Source organism: Phanerochaete carnosa (genome assembly GCF_000300595.1).
Source record: "Phanerochaete carnosa HHB-10118-sp unplaced genomic scaffold PHACAscaffold_6, whole genome shotgun sequence".
NCBI lineage: Eukaryota > Fungi > Basidiomycota > Agaricomycetes > Polyporales > Phanerochaetaceae > Phanerochaete > Phanerochaete carnosa.
The window spans coordinates 1,162,533-1,186,037 of record NW_006767633.1 but is presented as its reverse complement, the minus strand read 5'-3'; the positions used below and the strand labels follow the sequence as shown (position 1 = coordinate 1,186,037).

Below are 23,505 nucleotides of genomic sequence, written 5' to 3'. Positions count from 1 at the left end.
AAGAACCCGGCCGTGAGACCTGCTCGCCAAGCGCGATGGCCGAGGACAATCCGAACGTATAGACTGATCTTATCTGTTTACCTAAGGGCGGAGCTATATAATCTTATCTTACTATTTCTACTTTCAGCTTCAACGGCTCCCGAAAATCTCATTCTTGCACTCACTTGGGTATGGATGACGACCTTGTCCTCAACCTCGAGCTTGACACAGGTTCTGCGCAGAAGGGTGGTTCCGTGAAGAAGGGGGGTAGATGGACTGACCGGTACGCACAGTGATTTGACCCGTACTTAAGAGATGGTGTTCATATCCGCTGCAGTGTCAGGGCGAAGCGTGTGGCGAAACGAAAGGGAAGACCACAAGATGCTCCTTTAAATCAGCACCCTTCTGAGGCCGCAGAACCGCCCAACAAAAAGCCTCGCAAGGCTCAAGTTTCGCCAGTCGCCGGGCTCGCCGTTGAGCGTGCCTCAGCACCGTCGAAGTCGACCCAAGTAATATCTTCACTATTCACCTCTAATCCGAAAATCGAGCAACTCGCTATCCCGCCTCTACTAAAATTTAATGGTCGCCCTAGCAATGCACCTTTGGATACCTCCACTTTCGCTGGTCTGGATCTGGATCCTCTCATTGTCAGTCACCTGCAGACGAAGATGGGCATCGAGAAGCCGACATCTATTCAACGTGCTGCTCTCCCTACTCTCTTATCAAGCCTGAAAGAAGATACGTCTGCGAGAGATGTCTTCATTCAATCGCAGACGGGTTCCGGGAAAACCCTCTCCTTTCTGCTGCCGATAATCCAAGACCTCCTTCCCCTCAGTTCCCTCTCGTACATAGACCGTTCGATCGGTACTCTCGCTATCATTATTGCCCCCACTCGCGAACTAGCAAAACAAATATCTGACGTACTAGAAGCATTGCTCAATATGCGTCTTCGTCCTCCAGATGACTCCCCAAACGATACTTCCTCTGGTCCGCGCCTTACTCGTTGGCTAGTCTCCGGTCTGCTCACGGGTGGTTCTACCAGGCAGCACGAAAAAGCCCGTCTGCGAAAGGGAGTGCCGATTCTCGTCTCTACCCCTGGTCGCCTACTGGACCATCTCCAGAATACTGCTTCCTTCAATGTCGGCAAATGTCGCTGGCTTGTGCTCGATGAAGCCGATCGTCTCATGGAGCTTGGCTTCGAGGAGACTATTACGGGTATTGTCAAGGGTCTCGACGGGCAGCGGAAGCTCGCGAAACAGGCTGTCGAGGAAGGGAAGAGCATGGAGGTCCGTGGCTGGGACTGGGAGCGGCGGAGACAGACCATCCTGTGTTCAGCAACGATTCGTGAAGACGTGCAGAAGCTGGCCGGAACAACGCTCCTCAATCCCGTTGTTTTCAAGGCTACCCAAGTAGACGAACTACAGAAAGCTCTCGACCCGTCCAAGCCTGCGGCAGACGCCGTTGCCGAAATCGCTGCTGGTGATACCAAATTCACACCTCCCTCACAGCTTGCACAGAAGTACATGATCGTTCCGCTGAAGCTTCGTCTTGTTACTCTCGTTGCGCTTCTGCGCAGTTTGCTTGCCCAGACACATGGGAAGCGGACCAGCAAGATCATCGTGTTCCTGAGTTGCACGGATTCCGTCGACTGCCATTGGAGTTTGCTTGGTGGTACCTCTATGGGCGAAGAAGAGTCTGAATCTAAGTCTGATGCTGATGAAGAGGGTTCCGAGAAGGAGGAAGAGGTCAAGAAGAAGAGTGGAGTTGAGACCAAGTCGCCACTCCTTCCGGGAGCATCGATTTACCGACTTCACGGGTCTCTCCCCTTGCAGACACGTCTTGCTTCATTGAAAGGCTTCGCTTCGGTGCCCAAGACGAATGGATCAAAGAACGGCAACGGCTCTACCTCCTCCATCCTTCTGTGTACCTCCGTTGCGTCTCGTGGTCTCGATCTCCCACTCGTGCGTGCAGTCATTCAGTACGACTTGCCTACGGAAGGCGGAGCTACCGAATACGTTCACCGTGTCGGACGTACTGCTCGTGTCGGTAAAGGTGGTGAGGCATGGAGCTTTGTGGCGCCGAGCGAGCAAGAGTGGGTCAAGTGGGTCAAAGCGAAGATGCAGGGCGACCAGCCGGTTGAGGGTAAGAGCACCATTGCACTTCAGCAAGTCCCATTCAACGACGTGCTCCGAAGCGGATTTGGCGGTCAAGGGCTAGAGTTCGAGGAGAGGGCGACCGAAGTTCAGTTATCTTTAGAGCGCTGGGTGCTCAAGGGCAAAGAGGTGTGTTTGCTTGCCTGGCGTTACAACTCTCGGTCTGATGAGGATGAAACCCAGAATGCCAAGTCTGCACGGAAGGCGTTCCTTTCCCACATTCGTGCCTACGCCACACATCCTTCTGACGAGAAGCACATTTTTCACGTCCGGCACCTTCATCTTGGCCACTTGGCGAAGGCCTTCGCTCTTCGAGAGGCGCCGTCCGCCGTGACCGATGCGAATGCAAAAGCCAAGAATATCAAAGCGAAGGCGGCCTTGAAGGGTAGGCGCAAACCCAGAGGTGCGCGTGGCGGCGATGACGAGGATGATTTCGATGTAGGCGATGCGGAGAAGCGCATGGAGAAGGTCGTACGCGAGCAGGGTCGCTTGACCAAGAAAAGTGGGAAGATGGCCAGCAGTGGAACGGGCGAGTTCCAGCTAGCAGGAGGTGATTATCTGGAGAAGCTGATCGGGCGGTAGTATGTCGTGTAAAGCGTCTAGTGTCCCTCTACTCCCACTACGTCGACTTCCACGATGACTTCCTCTCGCTATGTGCCTTATCCCTGCCCAGCGTGAGTGAAACTAGAGGGGTATATCAACCTCTTCAAGGCAACTAGATCATTTCGGTTTGTGACCATCCGGCGAATTTCATCTTGAGTATCCTGCAGGGGCGCCGGGGTGCAGTGCACCTGTGACGCCACACTGGTGACGCCATAGAACCAGCTCGCTGGGCATCTAGCTGTGCCACTTGTGACCACCTTGCATACCACACTCTCACTGGCAATTAATATCCCATGTCAACATTGTAGCTACAACCTGCTATGCCAGCTGACCCTTGCGCTCCGTTCTCGCGAAGCATACTTATTGCAGGTGACAGTGACGGTGAATATGAGCCTCCGGATTTACTCTATGCAGAACTTATCAACTTGTGGCGCAAGCACGGGAAATATGTCTGCGTGTAGCCGTACAGTCCGAACATCCAGTTCACCATCATGATAGTTGTCTGTGACGCCATCGGTCTGATCAATGCGTGGCTGTCTTTTCAACATCAAGTTGTGGATAAACGTGATACCCTTCACAGTAGTCGTTGTCCTGATCTGGCGCATTCGCCATTGCGTGTGTGGCGTACTAGTACAGCCCGTGAGTCCCCTCACGAGTTTAAAACCCCCGTGAGACTCGGAGACCAGCACATGTTGTCCAGAAACAAATTTAAATGGGTGTAGTTCCCCCGCCGTTCGTCGAACTCCGGCCTTCTGTCTATGTCTCCCCGCATCCTAGCTTACGACTAAACGGACCAGGCCGTCACCACTCGAGGCTTCTTATCAGTATTCTTTAGTCACTACAGTTGCACTCGGCGTTATGTTGAGCTGACTGTATACCTGTGCCCCTTAATGCATGACCCTTACCATCAGCCTACGCCTTGCACAATTATTTGGGTGCGGGGCGAGTTGCCGCATACTAGTACTAGTACTGTCTTCTCCACAAAAGCCCCTTGTGCGTGACAGCAATACTGAGCCAGCGCTCAGGTAGAAGTCTGTCAGTGTGTAAAACTGACCCGAATCACGGATATGACGATCGTGGGAATTATAGCTATCTTCGTGACAGTCCTGATAGCATGTCGACAGCCTTCGATGACTCTTAGAAAGGGACCCCCGCTACCGTGAAGACGAATGCCTCGAAGGAGATCTAGGACCCTAAGTCTTGATGATAAACACGTTACTCTGTAGTAACGAGCAATCGTTTCGATGCGGAAGGATACACAAGCAAATTATGATAAGTTACAACACGACAGGATACAATGATTGCAATGATATGTTTGGGTCTAGGGGCTGGGAATACATCAGACACGCAGACAGACAGAAGATACGCATTATGCAAGCGAAGCAACTGAAGCTCGAGACATGGCATGTTACTGACCGGCTAGCAAGTCAGCAGCTGCCGGGAAAAACCCTGAGAATGGGCTCTCCTCGCGCAACTTTGACACGCCTCCTCGTCGTGGGCTAGCGACAGACTTCCCTTGCAAGCGCGACTCTTCAGCTTCGGCTTCCGCGACGACAGCGACAATGTTCTTGACCGTGAACGCCTCGATTGGCTTTGAGGTAACCGGCTTGCGACAGGTCGGACATGTGTAGTCTGGATGGGCTACACTGTCGTAGAGCCGTTGGATCTGCCGCATAAGCTGCGTGCGTTGATACGGTTGCAGGTCATGCCTCCGCAGGAACTCGCGGTATTGCCTTGGAATTTGAGGAACTGGGCTGTAGTCCGGATGTGTGCCCATGTGCTTTGCCAGTTCTGTGCTGAACCAGTCCTGCAGACAAGGGCGGCAGAAGGTGTGCCCACATGCAAGGCTGCAGAGATGCATCACAATGAGTCGGTTTTAGCGCTGCACGCAGCGGTAAACTTACGAGTATGGTTGCCACATTTTCTCATAGCACATATCACAGGATAAGTGGCTTTCCAGTGTATTAAGCAACCGCTGCGAAGCAAAAATGAGCTGCAATTCATTTGTTCCCTGTGATAGGTAAGCACGTACTTTATTCCATGCCTTGGTCTGCGCGCACTCGGCTTCCAGACGGTTCAACTAGGACAGTTTGGAGATATCAGTACAAGCCTTTAAGCATAGCGATAAGCGTTCACACCTTATGAATGAGATCAGCTGAGGCTGGGGCTGAGGCCACATGAACAAGCGCAGGCAGAGTTCTCGCCCTCTTGAGCTGTTCGAGCTCCTGAGGCCGTTTTGATTCAGCTGCAGGCTCTTTGTAACATAAAAAAGTGATACGTACAACTTTTGCGTCTTCTAGCTGCCTTTTCAACTCTTCCATGGACTGTTGCTGCGAGATATCGTCTTCCGAGGATATTTCCACGACGTCCTTCACCGGCACCGCAGGCGGAGGCCTCAGTTTCGCTTTCCCCCGCAGCCTAGAGTCCCTCGATGATGCCTTCTTCGCGACGGGTTTTGGCGTGGGGGGCTCATCATCGTCCGAAGACAAAACGATAACCTCACGGTCGATCCTCGGTGGCGTAGGCTGGGGTTGCAGGGGCTGACGCGAGCCATGGCGAGAGCTCGAGGGTCGTGCGGGCGGCATGATGATCGTTTGTGGTGCGTGAGCAGTCGAGTGCCGCAGCGGCACGACAAAAGTCGGACAGGGAGTAGTGGACGTTCGGGGGAGGGGTGCGTCGTGGAGAGCGGCCTTGTGCGGTTCAACTTCTCGCGCCGGGCTCCACGTGACGCGTTTGCCAAAAGCCACAGCGCAGTCGTAGTCATCACAATCCCTGAGCGCTTGAAATGCCTCTCAATACTTAGAGATAGCGATATAAGAAATCCCAAGGATATCTTGACTTTCGTTCTACCCGCACGTACCTCGATTTTACTTTTGTTCGAAACGACGCCTGTGGCCGGCTAGGGGTTGGAAGCGCTCATTAACAAGTACATATGCCGTAGATCGCTCGCTCTGTATTAGTGCTCATGAACTATTGGCTTTCAGAGGCCATAACACCAGTGGCGTGTCCCAAGAGTCTTTGTGGACGACGTCGACGCGGGCTGTGCTTGCAGGGTCGTAATTCCTGTGCCGACATCTGGGACAGGTGTGTCTGGCCGGCAAAACCCGACGGGAGCCTTACTGATGACACCCATGAGCTCAGATCTCACCGTGCGCCGCCATCCAGGACACCTCGTCAGCAAAGCTTCCAGAGCCGGAAGACCATCAGGTATAATGCAATCGGAGGGTCCAGACGTTGAGGCTTCTGCAGCACCTCTTGATGAACCGGTCCCCGTGTTTCACGAGCTGTTCAACTCGCCCAATGCAGACACTGTGCTGGGCTCCAAGGACAGAGTTCTTTTCCGCGTGCACTCATACACGCTCAAGACGACTTCGGGATGGTTCAAAGACATGTTCTCCCTTCCTCAGAAGGATCGTGCGAGCGACCACCGCGTCGACATCTTCCTCGATGAAGATGCATCCACACTCGAGGCACTCCTGCGCTGCGTTTGCGGGCTCGCCATCCCCTGCCTCGAGTCCTACGACGTTATTGAACCACTGCTCTTTGCTGCCGAAAAATATGACATGCCTGGCCCGCTGTCGATCGTGCGCGCGCTCGCATCGACGCCCCCATTACTCGCGGACTCGCTCCACCTGTTTGTGCTCGCATGTCGCTACGGCTGGGACGATGTCGCGCAGCTTGCAGCCTCGCAGACGCTCACCCTTAACTTAAACGACGAGAAATACCGCCCAGTCCTCGCGAAGCTGATGTCGATTCCGCTGCTCAACCTCCTTGCGCTTCATCGCGGTCGTCGCGACACGTTGCGTGAGCGGCTGAACGAGGCGCCGTTTGTCAGCGACAGCGTCGAGTCGACGTGCTCGCACTGCGGGTCAAAAGTCGACTACCACACCTGGCGCGAGCTGAAACACCGAATCGTGACAGAGATGGATGTCCGTGCACTTGGGGACACCGTGCTTGATCCTGGTATCTCAGACTGGCCTGAGGCGCAGAGATGCTGGGCTGCACAGTGCAGCAATTGCGGACGGGTGTTGTATGATAAGAAGGAGACGCTTCGTGCTATTCGGTCGCGCATCGAGGAACTGCCGACGACGCTAAGCCTAAGGTACACTCAAGAGCATCCTACGTTTTGCGCAATTGGCGGCTGAACACTGTCTATCTAGAATCTCGTCAACTGGATCTGATAGACCCACCACAGGTCGTATGAATACGGATAATTGAGCAGCAGCGGCCTGTTACGCGCCCTTTCGTGTAATACTAGACACATGCTTGCATCGTGATATCCCGGAACATCTCAGGGCAATGTTCTCAGTACGCTGATCTATGCCATTTTGTATCTACTAATCTGTATATATACATGCCTACAGTCTTGCTCGTCTCTCTGTATACTGACCGATTTGGGCGACACCGCCGCTATCGATGGGTCCGTTCACAAAGCGTATGAGGACCCACGTCAACTGCAAATCCTGTGAGTGGCAAGTGCATCAGGAAGATGAGAGTAATACGAGATAGATAGCATGCAGGGCGTCGGCCGTATTGAGGCTGCGCGCGGCTCGACAAGAATGCTGCTAAACATTGGCGATGTCGAATCGTTTTGTTCGCCCCAGCTTGCCCGTTCGTTCTTGGGCTCGCGCTTGCTGCAGGTAATTGGATGCCGGCAGGGATCCGGGATCAAGCGTATAGTATATGAGTTCAAGCGCGTTATCTCTTCCGAAATCTGCTTTTCTCTACCCTTCAAGGCACTTCATGTGTGCCCCGATGCAGCCCATTGGGATGGTAAATGCGACCCAAACTCGGAAAAGCACTGCGCTTGGGATATCTATTGCAAGACTATCGGACTCTTTACTGCGCCACATGGTCGCTCTGCCCTCAAAACGAACGACATTCAATGATGCTGCGGCAGGACAGCCATCCTGCATGTGCAGATACTCCTCTATTTTCTTTCCTAGAAGCCGCACCAACAACCACAAGATGATACTAATTATGGCAACGACGAGTACGTATTAAATAGAAGGGAAGACCTGAGGGTTGAGGGAGAGAAAGGGAGCAAGCCAGAGCGTGCAGGAAGTATTGTATGGTGCGGGTTGTATCGATATCGTCATCACATACTTTGTCTATAATCCCCAGGGCTGTTTGCAGTCATGTTCGCTACTAACAATGCTCCTGGAGACACGACAGCGTCGGAAGCATATAAACATGACGCGCTGACGTATTGATCCTTCCTGGTTCCTTATCGTTTAGAGTTTGAGTGGTGTGCTGACTTGCTTGCACAACGACTTCCAGTTCGCCTCTGAAGGATGTCAGTCACGCAAAACCTTTCCCGCACGGAACAACGAGAGGTGGTGCGCGATCTTGTTGCCAAAGATCCTGTACGTGGATGGGACGACGCATGGTCTGTGCTGCGGCTCATACCAGGGCTACTGAACATGTACTCACCCCTCTCGCCACAAGGAAAGCGAACATGACACCATGGGATGACGGGGGTGTCCAGCCCCCTCTGCGAGACCTGCTTAGTGCACATGAGCTGAAGCTCCCCACATCCGGCCGTGCGCTTGTTCCCGGATGTGGCAAGGTGAGCAGGTTATCGTCGCAGTAAACAAGTAGTTCAAGTATATATGCATAATCATAGGGTTATGATGCACACTTCATTGCAACTACAACAGGCCTCGATACACTCGCCGTCGACATCTCCCCGACGGCAGTGCGACTGGCAAAAGAGTCGGTGACAAGCCTTCTTGTTGGTTTGACCACTTTTCTGATGTTGACGGTTAGATCGCTAGCCGATCTCAACTTACCAAGCACTGTGAACGTCAAATTTGAGCACAGGGACTTCTTCGCCCTTGATAGCTCCGAGCAGGAGAAGTACGACCTCATCTACGACCACACGTACGCCTCTTGTCCCACTCAGCGTTGTATGAGGCTCAGCTTCAACGACGCCATTGCTTAGGTTTTTCATTTGCATTCCGCCGTCGCGTCGCGCCGAGTGGGGCCAGTTCATGTCTCGCTTGATCAAGCCGGGTGGCTATCTGGTCACACTCATTTACCCTATAGATCCACCAAAGGACTGGGGTCCACCATACTATGTAAGACCCGAACATTATGTTGAGGTTCTCGGAGATGGATGGGAGAAGGTGGTAGACAAGGTTCCGGAAGTCAGTTTTGAGGTTCACAAAGGCAGGGACCATCTCGTTGTGTGGAAGAAATTATGACTGTGACGTTGCCAGGAGTATTAAATACTCATACCCAGAATAAATAGGCGAGAGTTGCAATAGGGTCGGCCGTCGAAATTCAATTTCGATGTGCCTGCAACCATCGTGCCGACTGAGGACCGTCGCGTAATGGCCCGCGAATAACGTTAACCCAATTCAGGGCAGGCCGATTTGCGTTGAAAGCGCCAGGTGCACGCTTAATTCAGCCGCCCTTGTCCTCTTCATGAAGCATCGTCAGCGACTTGGCCGGTGCTGTGCAGACACTGGCACATTGCTACACGCCGAAGGCGTTTCTTCATGGTACCACATTCACCAGGCCTTCCGTCAAGCTCAAAGGAGAATGTTTAAATCATTGGCGCGTGCTACTTGAACGCCATTGCTCGTTTTCGTTGCTAGCTCTATTATCCCCAGTTAATTTTTATCTATCTAAGGTCCATGCTACTAGCGGATTTGCACAATTTACGCGTTGTCGGTCCTGACACGTTTTGCGGGTGGGCCCATCGATGGCGACGGAGTCGTTCTAATCGGTCGGGAAGAGCTGTCAGGCCTCGGCGGCACTGGAGTCACGCGAGTCGAACGAGAAGAGCTGCTGAACATGGGCGACGTCGGATCGTCCACCTCCCCCTGCGCCGCCTTTGTGAACAGGCTGCCCAGCCTAGCGAAACACTCCCTCGCCCTCCGATCCTTCTCCCGCGCCTCCCGCAGCTTGCCGGTGAGCTCGCCCTGCACGGTCGCCAGCTCGTCTCGCAGCTCGTTCGTCCGTTCTTCGGCGCGCCGCCGGTTCTCGACCTCGCGCTTGCACTGCTCGAGCGCGTATTTTGCGCTGCGGCGCGCGCTCAGCAGCTCGGCGCTAGTTTCCTGCTCGGTCTTTCGACGGAGGGCACGCTCTGCATCGAGCTCTTCCTCGACCTTGCGTTTCGCGGCGCGCGCGTCTGCAAGCTGCCCAGGATAACTGGTCTGCTTATCACGTAGGGATTGTATCTCGCGCTCCATAGTACGTATGCGAACGGCGTCATCGGGGGACATGGGATCCTGGGGACGGCGATCGACTCGCTGCAGGAGAGATAGACGCCGCGAGGACGCCAATGAGGCGGCGCGCGGGGACTCCTCCGAAGGGAAATGCGTCCCATAGACAACCTGGAAGAACTTCTTTGCCTTCTCCATGTGCTCCCGAGCGAGCTCAGCGCCCTCAGGGCCAGACCGACGTGAATCTCTGCTCAGATCAGTATGGCAGCTGGCGAGCATGATGAAAGCGGGCCTCAAGTCGTCGTTCGTCAGTCCGATAGCAGGGGACATCATGACTAGTGGATACTGCATCAGCGACAAGGGCATCTGTTGCATATAACTGGCCCATTGCTCACCGTCAACCATAGCAGTCACGACTGAGATCGCGGCGCGGATGTTCCGCTTGCTGCGATAGTAACCCGCGATAATCATCCATTTATCCCTCTCCGAAGGCCATGCGGCAGCCTGTGAGAGTACGAAGATGATGTCTGTAGGGTCCTTAGCTAACGAATCAAGCTCGTAATTAAGAGACTGTCCACAGTAGGAAAAGGCGATGGAAAGAGAGGGTATGGTAGGCGGCGTTACGGGAGCTTCGCGAGCACGATGCAATGCTGACTCTGGCGCTAGCGATTGCGAAGGTGGGGCAGATTGAGCGGTGGTGCTGACCCTTTCAGCCTCATGTTCGACTTTGATTATGGAAAGCGCAGGGCTCGATGTAGGGGCTACAGGCTGCTTCGGGCCGAAGACGTCGTGAGGCGTATTCAGATATTCCTTCGCAGGGGTGTTGGCGTACAAAGTAGATGAAAGGGTTTGTTCGACGGAGCCGGAGGACGGCCTCACGGAGTAAGATGGTCCGGCTTCTGCAACGTTCTCCTTGTTCTTGGAGGAAACATCCGGAAACTGCAGCGGAGGGAGTTCGACAATCGGGCTCTTGTGCGCCTGAGAGCCGGAGGACTTCGTCTTACAGCCACTGCTCTTTCTCGCTGTAGTAGGGAATGGGGTACATCAGCTAATACATTCGATAAAAGCTACAGAAGTGCATACCTGAAGACGGACGTGACTCTGTACGAGCGTTTCTCGAGTATGGTAGATGTGAAAGAGATGCGGGACGATCGAAGCGAGACCTCTTGACCGGGGAACTGGAACGTGATACACTTTCGAAATGGGCAACCATCTGGGGGGAGTATGCAACTATATGCGCCTTGTAATCGTGCGTTTGAAACGCTCTGGCTCGTTTGACAGAGGCGCCATTCTCGAACTCGACAAAGAAATGAGTCGACGCCCGGTGTTCGCCTGTCTTCCATGGGTATATGCTGTGACTGGAAGTGCATATATGCGAATCAAAATCAGACAAGTCTCGAGGGGCGGGCTAATACTGACATCTCGCCACATGCGGAGAACGCCTTGTGGACGTCAGCTTCTGACCGGTTGGTCTCAATGTATGCAACGCGGTGGACTCGCCCCTCCACCATGGTGTTGAAAGGCGGTGGGTGGTAGGCAAGTTGAGAGACAAGAGGAGGAAGACATTCTGTGCAGAGACGAGCCTGGATTTTGTAAGCAGACGGAAGAGGAAGCGTGTGCGAAGCTCACTGTCAACTGGTGGGCAGACGCAGGCAAGTTGCCTCTTTGGGTTGTTCCTCCACGCAGGGCTGGGCGCCGCTCAGAATTCAAGACTGTACCGTTTACAGACGTTCGATGCGTTTTCAGCAAACATACAAGGTGAATCTCGTGGCTTACAGAATTATTTCAGCTGGACTAGCCCAACAAGGGGCATTCGCAACGGACACCCAAGGACTGAGAAGCCGCGAACTGTAAGCTCCACGACAGCTCAGATTGCCCAGACGAGCTCAAGCCGCTATGGTGAGATTTTAGCACAAAGTACCTACAGAGCGAATCTACCCGTGATGCGGTCTCGAAACAGCTCTAGAACTAGGGAATGAACGTCAGCGCCACAGAATCAGCATTGCAGCAAAGTCTCGTGCCGCAACCGTGATCAATAGATGCAGTCTTATGTGCGGCTGCTCCCCAGCACACAGATATGGGCACGGTATTGAGTTAATCCGCCTGCGACAGTAAAGCGAAGGTCGAAACTTGTGTACATACGTCAATGGTAGGTAGACAGGGACGAGCGCACGCTTTGAAGAGGCAACAACAAGTATTGCACCGCGTGCCATCTGAGCGACGCAATCGTAAGAGAGACAACTAGCAGGCAATGATCAGAGACAGCTGCAGTCGGGAGGCCCTACGACAGATCCCCAGAAGAGTGGAGCATGAGCTTGGCAGTCACCTCATGCTCATCATACTGCGGAAACTTGCACAACCATAGGCGGGAGGGCACAATATTGCCGACAGAGTAGTCCAGAGCAAGCAGAATTCAAAAGGAAGGATAATAGCGGGAACATTGAGGGACAGGTGCAAGTGAGAGAAGTCACGTGGGATTCCGAATTTGAGAGCTGTATAGTTATATCGGCTTTTGCCGCATTAACGCAAACCTTACTCGCGTGTGGCTGTCGACGAAGCGCAAGGACGCTGGCACGCCACCGCCCACCGCACTCAACGCTCTAGCCTTCAAGGTCCCTCCGATCCTTCCCCCAGACAACAAAAAATCAAAATGGCCGCGGTTCAAACTCTCCCCAAGGAGGTCTCCAAGATCGGGTCGGAGGTTAAGCTGTTTGGAAAGTGGGATACCCAGGAGTGCGTGACCATGCTCAGATAGTGAACCATACTGACTGTGTGCTTGTACCGTAGTGTCGAGGTCAAGGATATCTCCCTGACTGACTACATTCAAATCCGTCACGCTGTCTACCTCCCCCACACCGGTGGCCGTTATGCCAAGAAGCAGTTCAAGAAGGCTCAGATGCCCATTGTTGAGCGATTGGTCGACAGGTAAGCATCCTTATTGCCTGCTCGCTTTGGTTCCAAGCCAGAATTCGACGCTGACGCCTTTCAATGTACTTAGCTTGATGATGAAGGGCCGCAACAACGGAAAGAAGCTCCTGGCCGTCCGCATTGTTGCGCACTCGTTCGAGATTATTAACCTTCTCTCCGACCAGAACCCCATCCAGGTCTGCACAGCTGAAAACACTGCACCTCGGAAATGGAAGCTAATCGCTGTAAACTTGCCAGGTTCTCGTTGACGCCATTGTCAACACTGGTCCCCGCGAGGACTCTACCCGTATCGGTTCCCAGGGTACCGTCCGTCGTCAGGCTGTCGATGTCTCACCTCTCCGCCGGGTTAATCAGTCTATAGCCCTCATTACTACTGGTGTAAGTCTTGTATGCCAAAACTCCCGAGCGTCTAATATAACACCTGCCTCTATCAGACCCGTGAATCCGCGTTCCGCAACGTCAAGTCTATTGCTGAGTGCCTTGCCGATGAGCTCATCAATGCAGCGAAGGGCTCATCCAACTCGTACGCCATCAAGGTGCGCCTCTTCCTTTAGTTACGGATTTTTGGTGCTCACAGTTTCTCTGATTATGTAGAAAAAGGATGAGCTTGAGCGTGTTGCCAAGTCTAACCGGTGAAGACCTTGTCGGTTTTTCCGGGCTCACTCGGCTCTGCTACCAGAGGAGACCGCTTACTATCGCATATCATTGGTGTTTCTGTATTTCGCATGTTATATTCATAACGCTCTCCATGCTTGCCCATGTGACTGCTATGGCAACATCCTTCTCGCGATGACAGGTGTACTGGCTAGATGAGCTTGCAATATTTGCGAAACGTATTAATAGCCCACTTGTAACCTCTGGTTGCACAAGAGTGGACTGCTCAGTATTTTGCTTTCGGTACGGGTCCTCGGCTTTTGATGTAGCCGTAGTGATTCGCCATTTTAGGTTTTTAATTGCACTCGCTCGCGGTTTGATATTCAGCACTGAGTGACATACTTCGGACACAGGTTCCTCTGCACCCAAGAAGTCGAAACGATCACGCAAATGTTTACAAACATTCTATACCCGCAGGCTAGAGCTGGTTTCGGCCCGCCTTATTCAGCCTCATTCAGCCCGAATGACCCGGCGATCTCACGCAATCGTCCACTCATGGAATGTGCGGTTCCTTGTGTCGGGCTGATCACATCCTTGGGCACAAGGTCTCGCCGCTCGCTCTGCGTGCAGCCTACGCCGGTCGCCCCCTTTAGTGTTTTGGACCTCCATTCATTTTACCATTTACATGTCTGATCGCCATCGGTCACCCTCGATCTTCCGGGCAGACCGAAAAGCACGGGAAAGCTCCCTGAAACGACGGCTCACGTACACCCGCGGGCGGCAGCATCGAGACACATCCGGCGAGGGAAGGGGGACGCCCTGCCCACAGCGGGCCCGGATCTCACCACGCCTCCGGGCCCTATCTCTGTTCTCCATCGACTATCAGACCGCCAGTCCCTCGCGTGCGAAAAACGCTGCACTCTCCTTACCCTGGAGACGGATCGCCTTTGGTGGGGCCCTCACGCCCAGCCATCGACGGGAGCGGCCTCGTGGGAACCTGAAAGGCTTGGGCGCCGATTTGCCCGGGTGCTGCTCGACGCGCGTGCCTGTCGCCGCCGGGACGCCCCCCTTGACGCTCCCGTGGCACACATTCAATACACGCGCGAGGGCTAAACTGCGTGTGGCACAGGCGCGCCCACCGGTGTAATAGGCTTCGTGCGCGGCTCTGCCAGTGCCGCTGCTCGGGCACGAGGGTTCCTACGAGCGCGTACGCACTGCACAGTGCATACATGAACCGCATGACGGTGCGGACCGTGTGGCTTGTCGTGCGGACAGGACAGGGCGGAGAACGTTCTGGCGTCACCTCCGCGGAGGCGATGATTTCATTATCGAACGTTCATTCAAGACGCGAGATACTTATCTTCGAGGTATGCCCGACCGGGTGTGCCCGTGCTTTTGTTCGAGCTTGCACGACACGCCTGCGCATGCGTCAAATGGCGATAGCGGGCAGAAGCCCAGATACCACTGGAGAAAAGTACATCGTCCTTTTCTCCCGGTCTCGGCTCACGCACACACTCGCTACCCTGACGCTTCTCGCTTGTAAACCGAGCGCATGCTTTCGTAGTCACGGCAATGATAAATAATTCCGCTGGAAAAAACCCGGAAAAGCCAGGATGTGTGCGCCTCTATTCCACGCCCAAGCTACAGAATAGATAAATCAGGAGCGTAAATAGGGATATGAACTTTTCGAGAATCCGCGTCCACCCCGGGGAACGATAGTCACGACTCCGTCGAAGTTTCCAATAACTATGCGAAGTGAGACCAGAAGAACACGTCGCTGGACGACGTCGGATGTGCTGTCCGTACCAATGCGCAAGAAGATGGAGGAGATGCGGTGAAAATGTGATGGACGGGTAGGGTGATCATATTAGAGTAGGTAATCCAGTGATGTGCTAGGGTATGCTGCGATGAGGGGGTTAAGGGGGGTTAAGCAAAGGGAGGAAATGCGATTAGACTAAACAGTCACGACGGATGAACAAATGAACCAGAGTGCCAGCGAAGTGAGATCCGAATGAAATCCTGAAGGAAGACTCCCAGATGAAGAAGAACACGGGGTAGCCCCAGCGACGTGAAAGCAGCAAGCGGGGATGGGCATGCACAAACAGGAGATCCATGTGGGGCTGGGCGAGAAAGCTTGGACGAGTACAAGAGGAGCAAACGCAGGCAGCTTTTGGGGTCCCGGCGGAGGTGGACTGCTGTTGGTACGCGAGGTAGTAGTGGTACAGGCGTTTCATACGACAGTGATGGGTACAACCAGTGATGTGCGGTCGCGGTGATGGAGGGTGATGCAATGCGGTGAGCCGGGTCGTATGAAATGTCTCATGTTATACAGAGCAATGCGAATACAGCAAGGGACAGGACGCGCTATCGCCTAATGACGACACCTTGATGCTCCAGACAGGCTGGCCGGATGCCTAAGCGGAGACTTTCGATAAATATGGGGGAAGGAGAAGCGACATGAGCAGAGAACGATGGTTCCTGCAAGTCGCGAGGGGAGGCCGAGTGAAGCTGTATGATGTAACGTATCCAGGGGGCCGCGAGAGATGTGTCTAACAGAGCTGGTCGCCAGCGCAAGACAGGAGATAGTGATGTGCTTGAACGAGCGAGTGTTGGACAGTGCATAGATAATGCTGCGGCAAACGCGGAGGATACGGTGGCATGGGAGGGCAAAGACGGGCACCAATGTACCATGGTGCGCTAGCGATCGTACCGCAGGTCGCCCCAAGACATTGGAGTAGGAACTTTGTAGTGGAGTTCACGGAAGTCGATATCCCTCCTCGAGACCGCTCCATCGATGCCCCGGTAGCCATACTCCTTGCTGAATTCCTTCAGCATGGCCTTGCCAACCGCGCAGTACCAGGCAATGCCGCCGGCGTTAACCATGACCTGTCCCGGCCAGAACAGCTCGCCGTCTTCGTCTTCAATGTCTGGATGGTATTCGTCGGTTGCGGTGTAGGTGGTGTTGAGGACGCGTTTGAATGTACGGGGGAAAAGCTTCGCAAGGATAGGTAGGGTGAAGTGCTCCTGCGCAAGGGTCAGAGATTGCATAACGCCTATGATCCCTTCGCTTTCAGACTTGCGCATCCGCACTTGTGACCAGTTGACCTCGGTGTAGTAATTATCCGGCACTGGCTTGTCCGACCATACCTCGTCTGGGTTGCGAAGAGCGATGGGCATTCCGCCATCTTTACCCTTCCTAGGCGCAGCGGCCGCGGGCGGAGGCTGAACGTCTTCAGCCTTTTTGCCGGGTGGCGTCGAGCCATTGCTGCTGATGCTGGCGGGGGACGGTAACATCGGCGGTGTTGCGAGAGACGCGCTGCCGTCGATGGCCTTTGACTTGTCGGCGCCCTTCTCCTTCTTCTGCTCGTCCTCGACATACAGTTTCTGCAGTCGGCAGATGAGGATCTTATTGTCGTGGTCGTTGCTCTTCGCCGATTCGCGGAGCTTGTTACTCAGCACAGACGCCTCGATCATGTACCTGTGAATATGAACACAGAAATTATGAAGCAGAGGCTCCCGTAATTCATGTGAGACACCTACAGAAGACCGAGGAGCGCCTTCTCGCGGTCATCCACCGCATCCTGCTCCCAGTGTATTCTCGTGTACGAAAGGAATGGCTGCAGCCCACGCCATGCGCCTCTATCCACTTTCTTGTACCATGTGTCTTTGGCCCAGTATGCGTAGCAGAAGTCGATGATAGATTCGAGGCATTCTAGTCGGCTCATGAGGTTCCCGTACTTGTGATACGGAGAGCTGCTTGGAGGAGGATTCGGTAATGGGCGGTACGACGAGGAATCCGGACGCTCGTTCGCCATGGTTCGTAGTTGACCTGAGCACTTGAGATGGATGGCGGATGCATAGTACCGATCATACAGGCCCTCGAAGTGCTGTCGGCCGAGGACAGGTATGGGCTGTCGCCGTGGTCGACGTACTGGAATGTCCGTGGTTTGCGAAGTATCGCGAGACGCGGGGAGCTCTTCGCAGAGCTCTCCGTCTTCGGTCGGAGGGTTGGGGCGTCGCTGGGAGGCGGCTTCAGACCGATGCGCTGATGATGGCGGCGCCTGGCGACGGCTTTCCGACACGCTGCTCGTTCGTGGCCGCTTGCTTGGACCCTGCTGGAAATCGCTTTCTGTCTTGCGCTTGGAACCGGGTGCCGGCAAATCGGTGGATGATAGCGGGAGCTCGATGGGAAGGGGCTGGCTGGGACGACCGAGGGCCTGGCGGAGATCAGTTTAGCCGCTGCGGGGAGAAGCAGACATGCATGTCGACAACATACCTCGAGACGTCGTTGGAGTTGTGCGCGGGTGATGCGCCTGGAAAGAGAGGATGTGAGCTTGGTAGCCACGAGGCGATGTGGAGAGGAGGGAGGTACGGACGTGCGGCGTGATCGGTGGGCGGTGGACGACGCTGTCGTCGACGGCGAGGGGGTGGCGCGATGCATGGCGGTCGCAGCGCGAGTGGTGGTGGTGGTGGTGGTAGGAAGAGAAGGGGATGTGGGCGGTGGACGACCGCAACAATGGCGTGAAGTCCGGCGGCGGAAGGTGAACAAGGTCAGGGCCATTCGTTGGCCACCCGGTTCTATTCGGGCGTCTACCATCTCTCCCTTCTTTCGGTCGGGCCCATTACGAATTTGTCCACCAAGTCACTCCACCCCACTTTCCTGCCACTCCTATCCCTCCTCCTCGTCCACGACCGCTCGATCTATCTCTTTCTATTTCGCTGCGTTGGGCCAAGTCTCCCGGCGGCGAGCACGACGACGAGCAGGGGGACAACAGGCCTTTTTGTCTCGGCGTCGGGGGCAACCACGCTCCGCCGGCGTGCCGGATCGATGGCGGCGCCTGGGGAAACCTGCTTGGAAAGGCAGGAGCAGCCTGTCACTGCCCAGTCACGCCTCCGTCGATATGCGCATCACCTCGGTCGTTCTCATCCTCCCTCCCTCGCGGCCGTGGTCCATGCTTCCCACCGTCGGACAGGACACACAGCCGGCCATTCCCTGCATCCTGCATGTCTGCGTCGCCTGAGGTCCTCCTCGCGCGCGTCCGAAGACGCCTTGCATCGTTACGCTGCACCGCGAGGACAGACCGCGGCGCCACATGTTTCAACTGTAGCACCGCTCGCGGTCTTGTGCGAGTTCGCCGCGACTACTCGATGCGGAACTGTATACTGTACTCCATGTATACACTGACGTTACGAACAGACCGACTGAATGTGTGAGCTCCCCAAGTTTGTCAGCTGACGCCCTTGCACGCCGTACGTGCCGCTGCTGCAGGGGCGACTACGCCCAATGTACCATTTATGAAGGCATTTGGGAGCGGTCATTCGCTATGTAGAGGCCTGCTCTTTCCGCTCCTCAGCACGCTGCAGGCCTGTTACGTTGGTCGGTGACATGTACTCCACTGTCTCGACTGGCCGGTGAATGTTCTGACGATCCCAGGTTCAGTCATATTGATCTCTTTCCGTACAGCCGTCACCGGCGGGCCCCGGACGTTTGACAGCCAATAGTGACCACTCCCAGGTCATTTTGACATACCGAGTGTAATCCTACGCGACTCTCTCGGTCTAGCGTTCCAATCCACATCAAACCCCGGGTACAGGCAGCCAGAGTATGTGCGCCCACCACTCGCTCCATGTCGGGGATTGCTAGTCGGCGTAGTCCCCTCAGCATTCCCCGCCCCCCTGGCGGCGTATACACCGCTTGCTCCTCGGCTTTTGCATTCCCTCGAGGTAACAGCTGGGAAACCTCCATGGCAGTGCGGGGAACGACAGACGTTATTGATCCGGGTCTCCGTCGCACCTCCAGCGACCGCATGCTGGGCATCGCAGCTTGCCTCCGTCGGCCTCGGCCACTCGAAACAATGGCGATGCGTCCGTTGAGATGGGAATACACGCGGTCGCCCGCTGCGCGCGCGAATATGACGACGCACGCCCGGAAAGGCAGTGCCGGCGGCAGGAGATCATGGTGTTGAGGCTTGTTGAGGATCTCCTTAGTGATCGGTCCCTGGCGGGCGTTTGCCTCCGCTCCGTGCCCCCCAAGTTCTTCCGCCGCGCAGGCCTGCTGAGCCTGTACGACTCTCCAGCACCGACGCGAGGCAAGGAGTCGTCGTGGGGCGCGCGCAAGGTCAGGCGCTGTGCTGCATTGCGACAGGGTCGCCCATCACACAGGTACCGGAGGAAGCGGTGCGTCGGGAGCGATCAGATCACCGGCAGGCGCTGCATTTGCCCCTGCCATTTTTCGCGGGACGTAACCTACAGCCCCCGCATCCTCAAGCCTCAGGGGACACCCGCGCTGCTCAGCGCTCAGGCCTTGGGATCCAGTCGAAACGGTTCTTCCGACGACACAGCGTCTCTTGACCGACAACACCCTAACAGAAAACCTCGCTCCGAGCTTCGAGCGATCGTTATGCAGCCGACACACGATCAGCCGACGCGCTCAAGTGCCAGGAACACCCCGTCAGCTGAGCGCACACGCGCTGGGCATGCCCCCTTGACCATACCATACGTCGAGTAGTACCACAGATCATCGTGCGGTCGTGTACCACTACATGGGCCCGGCTAGCCTTCTATAAATGATAAATGGCACTATATCCGGCACATGCGCGAGATCTCGTTATTCCCATATGAGACGCTCCCAGGTGTACCGCGCACTCCCGCCCCCGCATGAGGACACCCAACGCTCGCATCTCGCCAGGCAATCTTTACCCCGCAATGCATGCGCGCACGGGATCGCCCCGCAGCATGCCCAACGCATGGCTTTCATATCGATAGCACGCACGTCGTCCGCGGGCGCAGCGCGCGCAGCCCCCCGTCACACACTCGCTATGTCATCGGGGGCGCTCTGCCGCTAAGTGCGAGAATTGGGTTCGCTCTTGCCGTGGAGAAAGAAGCTGCGAAGCGACGACGGCTGGCTTCGGCCGCGAGCGCGGAGTGGAAGGGGTCCGGGCCAGCAGCGCCGCAGGAACCAGCTGGAAAAAGCCGGGCTTGATGATGATGTAGCAGCTGCAGAAAAGGGAGGGGGGGGGATGTACAGAGCTTACAATATCCGCCGCCGCAGGGCGTGCCGCGTACAGTACCCTCGTTCGAACGCTTCGTCCAGTCGCAGGGCACCATCGCAACGGACCCGCCCGCAGGTCATGGGTTTGCACGGGCCTCTTGCCGTCGTCGCGCCGCACGAATTGCGTGCCGGCCGACGGGCCCGCGAGCAGCGCCGCGAGTGACATGTGTAACGCAAAATCGGCGCACACGCCGAGGAGATTCCTGGCCAGTCTAGAGTAGATCCTCAACAGACTAGTTGCCGAGTATTCGTCGACAGAACATGGAATGAAGGCGCAATATTATCGGGCGGCCCCACTCGCCTCGCAGCGATTCTATAGAAGAGCAAGTCTGTTATGTAACAGCTTCCGATGTGTCATCATTGTGTTATTCAAGAGTACATTGGGTTCATGGAGCTATCCGATTTGAGCTGTAACGTGTTTGGATGGCACGATGCGAGAGATAATCGAGAATGCAGCACGGGACCCTTGTTAGTTGTAGCAGAGGACGCGGTAGCGCTGTGGGGGCGGCCAGTAAGCTCAAATTCTAGTGCCACAGTGCTTATAGCCACTTACCTCGACCTCTTTCTCGGAGCCACCGTAAGGAATGAAAGCCTCTGCGGAAGAATACAGGTAAGTCGCCGAAGCGGTACACGGCCCAAACTAGGACACCCACTATGGAGCTTCTCGCTGATCTTGCCAGGGTGGATGCCATTTTCGACGTGCGCCTGGGCAATGAAGAGCGGCGTGCCGTCTGCCTCGTGACCGCCCTCGACCGGGCGCGCCCCGAGCCGGTCCAGCTTCAGCTGCCCGTGCACCTCGACCCAGCGCACGGCGTTCGGGTTGCCGACGAGCAGCTCATATTGCTCGACCTGTTGCACCAGTCAGCGCACTGTCACATCGTGCTACGATGGACGACGTACAGAAACCTCCTTGTGGCCGTAGCCGACTACGGCGCCGGTGTCGAGGTTTGCACCTGCCTTGCCAACCTCTGGAAAGACATCAGTGATGAGTTGTTTGCGTGGACTATGCGCGCTATTACTCACGGACGCTACCCTGTAAATAGACATGCCATCAGCACTGTACATGGGTTGTTCGACAAGAAAGCAGCTCACGTCGTGGAAGGCACGGCAGACATAGAGAGGCTGACCTCCCTCCTCACCACCGGCGATCAAGTCCCGAGGGAAGCTCTTACCGTGGACAAGCAGCCAGGTCGTGGGCGCGCTAGGACCGTTGCGGTAGAAGTTTTCGGTGCGATCCTGGCCTTCGCGCAGCCACCTCTGTAGAGCCCAGACAGCCGCTTTTTTCTAAAGTCAGGTATGTAAGATTAGATCTGAGTTATCTATTGGCACTTGACGCGATAGAGCTGGGTCTGCGGGAAGCCACAGCGAACGCCCCGGGACCCTACTGAGACCTCAGACGTGTCGGTTTACTTGGTTTTCGGATCAAAGAAACGTGGGCAAGCCACCGAGTCTATCGTGTCGAATATCATTAAACAGGATACTCACCTGCTCTTCACTCTTCTGATGATGATTGTATGCGAACATACCAGCACCGATTGCGGCGACGCCAATAGCGAGACCTCCACCGATCTATCATAACCACGTTAGACTCAAACCCTGCTTCGAGACGAAGTACGACGTACCTCCATCTTCTTCTTGGCCGCGTCGTCAAGGTCCCACCAGTTCTTCTTCTGCTCCTCGTGAGGGATGTCCACCTTCTGGTGCTGATGCTCGTCCCAGTTGTTACCGCTCTGCTGCTGGTCGAACGGCGGGCGCTCGTCCTGGAACGACTGCTGCTGAGGTTGGTCGTACGCGGGCTGGTAGCCGCCGCCCTGTTTCTCTCCACCGCCTCCAACATAATCGGGAGGCAGGCGCCCCCAAAGCGCGGGGGTTACATTGGGGGTCCAGTCTCCCTGCAATGAGAGCGTCAGATGAATGTTTGGCACGCAGGCAGTAGCAGCTGGAGAGGGTAAACCCCTGTCCTCTGTAGTGGCGACCTCCTCAAAGCCCATGCAACCAAGGTATCACAAGGTTTTCAACGCCACCGCTACAGTCAGATCGAGAAGGATGTGGCATCGTTCTAACCCAGACGCGGGAAGAAGAAGCGTTGCGGAGTCTACCAAGTCGAGAGTGGTCGCAGAAGAACATGGCCCGTACCTGAGAGAGGTGAGGCTGGATGATTTTATACTTGAAGCCTGAACACGCAAGGCGACATGTCAGTCATCGATGGAATGGCAGCTGCATGGGTGAGGTGCACCTTCGTATTCAACAACATCGCCGACATTGTACTGAGTGCCAGGTGCCCAGGTCGACATGCCGTCTGCGTATAGAGTTGAGGTTTGGTAAGTTGGTGAGTGTGCTGGCAGAAGAGAGGTGCCTCTTGTGCTGGGTCCAAATTGGCCAGCGCTGCAGGTCTTATATACTGTCTGAGCTTAGGTCATATCAATCCTGATCGCGCTGACACGATGGGAGTTGCCAAGAGATCGCTTCTCTCATCGCCACCTGCCGCAGAAAAGTCACAGGGAGCATGCCTAGGCCTCCAGAGCCATGTTTCTTGTGCAGGACCGACCGCTTATGAGATGTCGAGAAAACATAGGATCAGCGGTCGTTTGCAACCACATCACTCCTCCGCAGCCCGCTCAGCCTTTTATGTCTTCGCTATGTTGCACTATACTCGACTTGGACAAGTAAAGCTGGTCTGGACAGGGACGTGAGTTCGCACGTTGGGTCGCGCCGACGTTCATTGAAGCACGAAAGACTCGCCTCGTTTCCTCCTGCCCTCGCGAAGCTCATGAGGAATTACATTCGTAGCGCATGACGTGTTTCATATGTCGCAGGTGATCTAGCCATATCCGACCTATGCCGAGAGGAAAAGTCATATCGATGAGTTGTGTCTAGGTGAACGCAGCCCGAGAGTTTGAAGTCTCAATGGACGCTTTGAGACAGCGGGCGTCGACGCTTAATGGGCGCCAACCTTAAATCGAGGTTCACATCGTCATCGAGCATGGCCAAGTCCCGGCACATCGTCCCGGTCTCATAACACTCT

At 55.3% G+C, this 23,505-nt stretch overlaps 9 protein-coding genes across 9 annotated transcripts; 5 read left to right on the top strand and 4 right to left on the bottom strand.

Annotated features, from left to right (window-relative positions):
• Nucleotides 1–142: 142 nt before the first annotated feature.
• PHACADRAFT_145954 (uncharacterized protein) lies at nt 143–2,831 on the top strand. Its single transcript, XM_007396857.1, has 3 exons — nt 143–262; nt 317–2,261; nt 2,316–2,831. Exons 1-3 carry the CDS (start codon nt 171–173, stop codon nt 2,712–2,714), a joined length of 2,436 nt encoding a protein of 811 aa, XP_007396919.1. The 5' UTR covers nt 143–170; the 3' UTR covers nt 2,715–2,831.
• A 1,237-nt stretch (nt 2,832–4,068) lies between these two features.
• Nucleotides 4,069–5,371, bottom strand: PHACADRAFT_257913 (uncharacterized protein). The gene is made up of 6 exons (XM_007396856.1): nt 5,239–5,371; nt 5,018–5,203; nt 4,874–4,960; nt 4,768–4,815; nt 4,640–4,710; nt 4,069–4,582 (listed from the first exon to the last, which is right to left on the bottom strand). The coding sequence occupies exons 1-6, from the start codon at nt 5,287–5,289 to the stop codon at nt 4,144–4,146; spliced, it is 882 nt and encodes a 293-aa protein (XP_007396918.1). The 5' UTR covers nt 5,290–5,371; the 3' UTR covers nt 4,069–4,143.
• A 471-nt stretch (nt 5,372–5,842) lies between these two features.
• On the top strand, nt 5,843–7,243 carry PHACADRAFT_257912 (uncharacterized protein). Its single transcript, XM_007396855.1, has one exon. It carries the CDS (start codon nt 5,867–5,869, stop codon nt 6,878–6,880), a length of 1,014 nt encoding a protein of 337 aa, XP_007396917.1. The 5' UTR covers nt 5,843–5,866; the 3' UTR covers nt 6,881–7,243.
• Nucleotides 7,244–8,019: 776 nt separating this feature from the next.
• On the top strand, nt 8,020–8,966 carry PHACADRAFT_257911 (uncharacterized protein). Its single transcript, XM_007396854.1, has 5 exons — nt 8,020–8,124; nt 8,184–8,304; nt 8,362–8,450; nt 8,505–8,618; nt 8,680–8,966. Exons 1-5 carry the CDS (start codon nt 8,030–8,032, stop codon nt 8,939–8,941), a joined length of 681 nt encoding a protein of 226 aa, XP_007396916.1. The 5' UTR covers nt 8,020–8,029; the 3' UTR covers nt 8,942–8,966.
• A 298-nt stretch (nt 8,967–9,264) lies between these two features.
• PHACADRAFT_257909 (uncharacterized protein) lies at nt 9,265–11,281 on the bottom strand. Its single transcript, XM_007396853.1, has one exon. The coding sequence runs from the start codon at nt 10,376–10,378 to the stop codon at nt 9,401–9,403; it is 978 nt and encodes a 325-aa protein (XP_007396915.1). The 5' UTR covers nt 10,379–11,281; the 3' UTR covers nt 9,265–9,400.
• Nucleotides 11,282–12,493: 1,212 nt separating this feature from the next.
• On the top strand, nt 12,494–13,798 carry PHACADRAFT_257907 (uncharacterized protein). Its single transcript, XM_007396852.1, has 6 exons — nt 12,494–12,640; nt 12,695–12,832; nt 12,906–13,011; nt 13,073–13,213; nt 13,270–13,371; nt 13,430–13,798. Exons 1-6 carry the CDS (start codon nt 12,558–12,560, stop codon nt 13,469–13,471), a joined length of 612 nt encoding a protein of 203 aa, XP_007396914.1. The 5' UTR covers nt 12,494–12,557; the 3' UTR covers nt 13,472–13,798.
• A 1,251-nt stretch (nt 13,799–15,049) lies between these two features.
• Nucleotides 15,050–18,125, bottom strand: PHACADRAFT_257904 (uncharacterized protein). The gene is made up of 4 exons (XM_007396851.1): nt 17,806–18,125; nt 17,706–17,742; nt 16,970–17,646; nt 15,050–16,907 (listed from the first exon to the last, which is right to left on the bottom strand). The coding sequence occupies exons 1-4, from the start codon at nt 17,988–17,990 to the stop codon at nt 16,127–16,129; spliced, it is 1,680 nt and encodes a 559-aa protein (XP_007396913.1). The 5' UTR covers nt 17,991–18,125; the 3' UTR covers nt 15,050–16,126.
• Nucleotides 18,126–18,723: 598 nt separating this feature from the next.
• On the top strand, nt 18,724–20,586 carry PHACADRAFT_257903 (uncharacterized protein). Its single transcript, XM_007396850.1, has one exon. It carries the CDS (start codon nt 19,386–19,388, stop codon nt 19,935–19,937), a length of 552 nt encoding a protein of 183 aa, XP_007396912.1. The 5' UTR covers nt 18,724–19,385; the 3' UTR covers nt 19,938–20,586.
• Nucleotides 20,587–20,764: 178 nt separating this feature from the next.
• PHACADRAFT_257901 (carbohydrate-binding module family 12 protein) lies at nt 20,765–23,159 on the bottom strand. The gene is made up of 10 exons (XM_007396849.1): nt 22,717–23,159; nt 22,617–22,654; nt 22,103–22,372; nt 21,966–22,049; nt 21,573–21,764; nt 21,504–21,513; nt 21,381–21,448; nt 21,134–21,329; nt 21,034–21,074; nt 20,765–20,976 (listed from the first exon to the last, which is right to left on the bottom strand). The coding sequence occupies exons 1-10, from the start codon at nt 22,772–22,774 to the stop codon at nt 20,950–20,952; spliced, it is 984 nt and encodes a 327-aa protein (XP_007396911.1). The 5' UTR covers nt 22,775–23,159; the 3' UTR covers nt 20,765–20,949.
• Between the last annotated feature and the right edge of the window lie 346 nt (nt 23,160–23,505).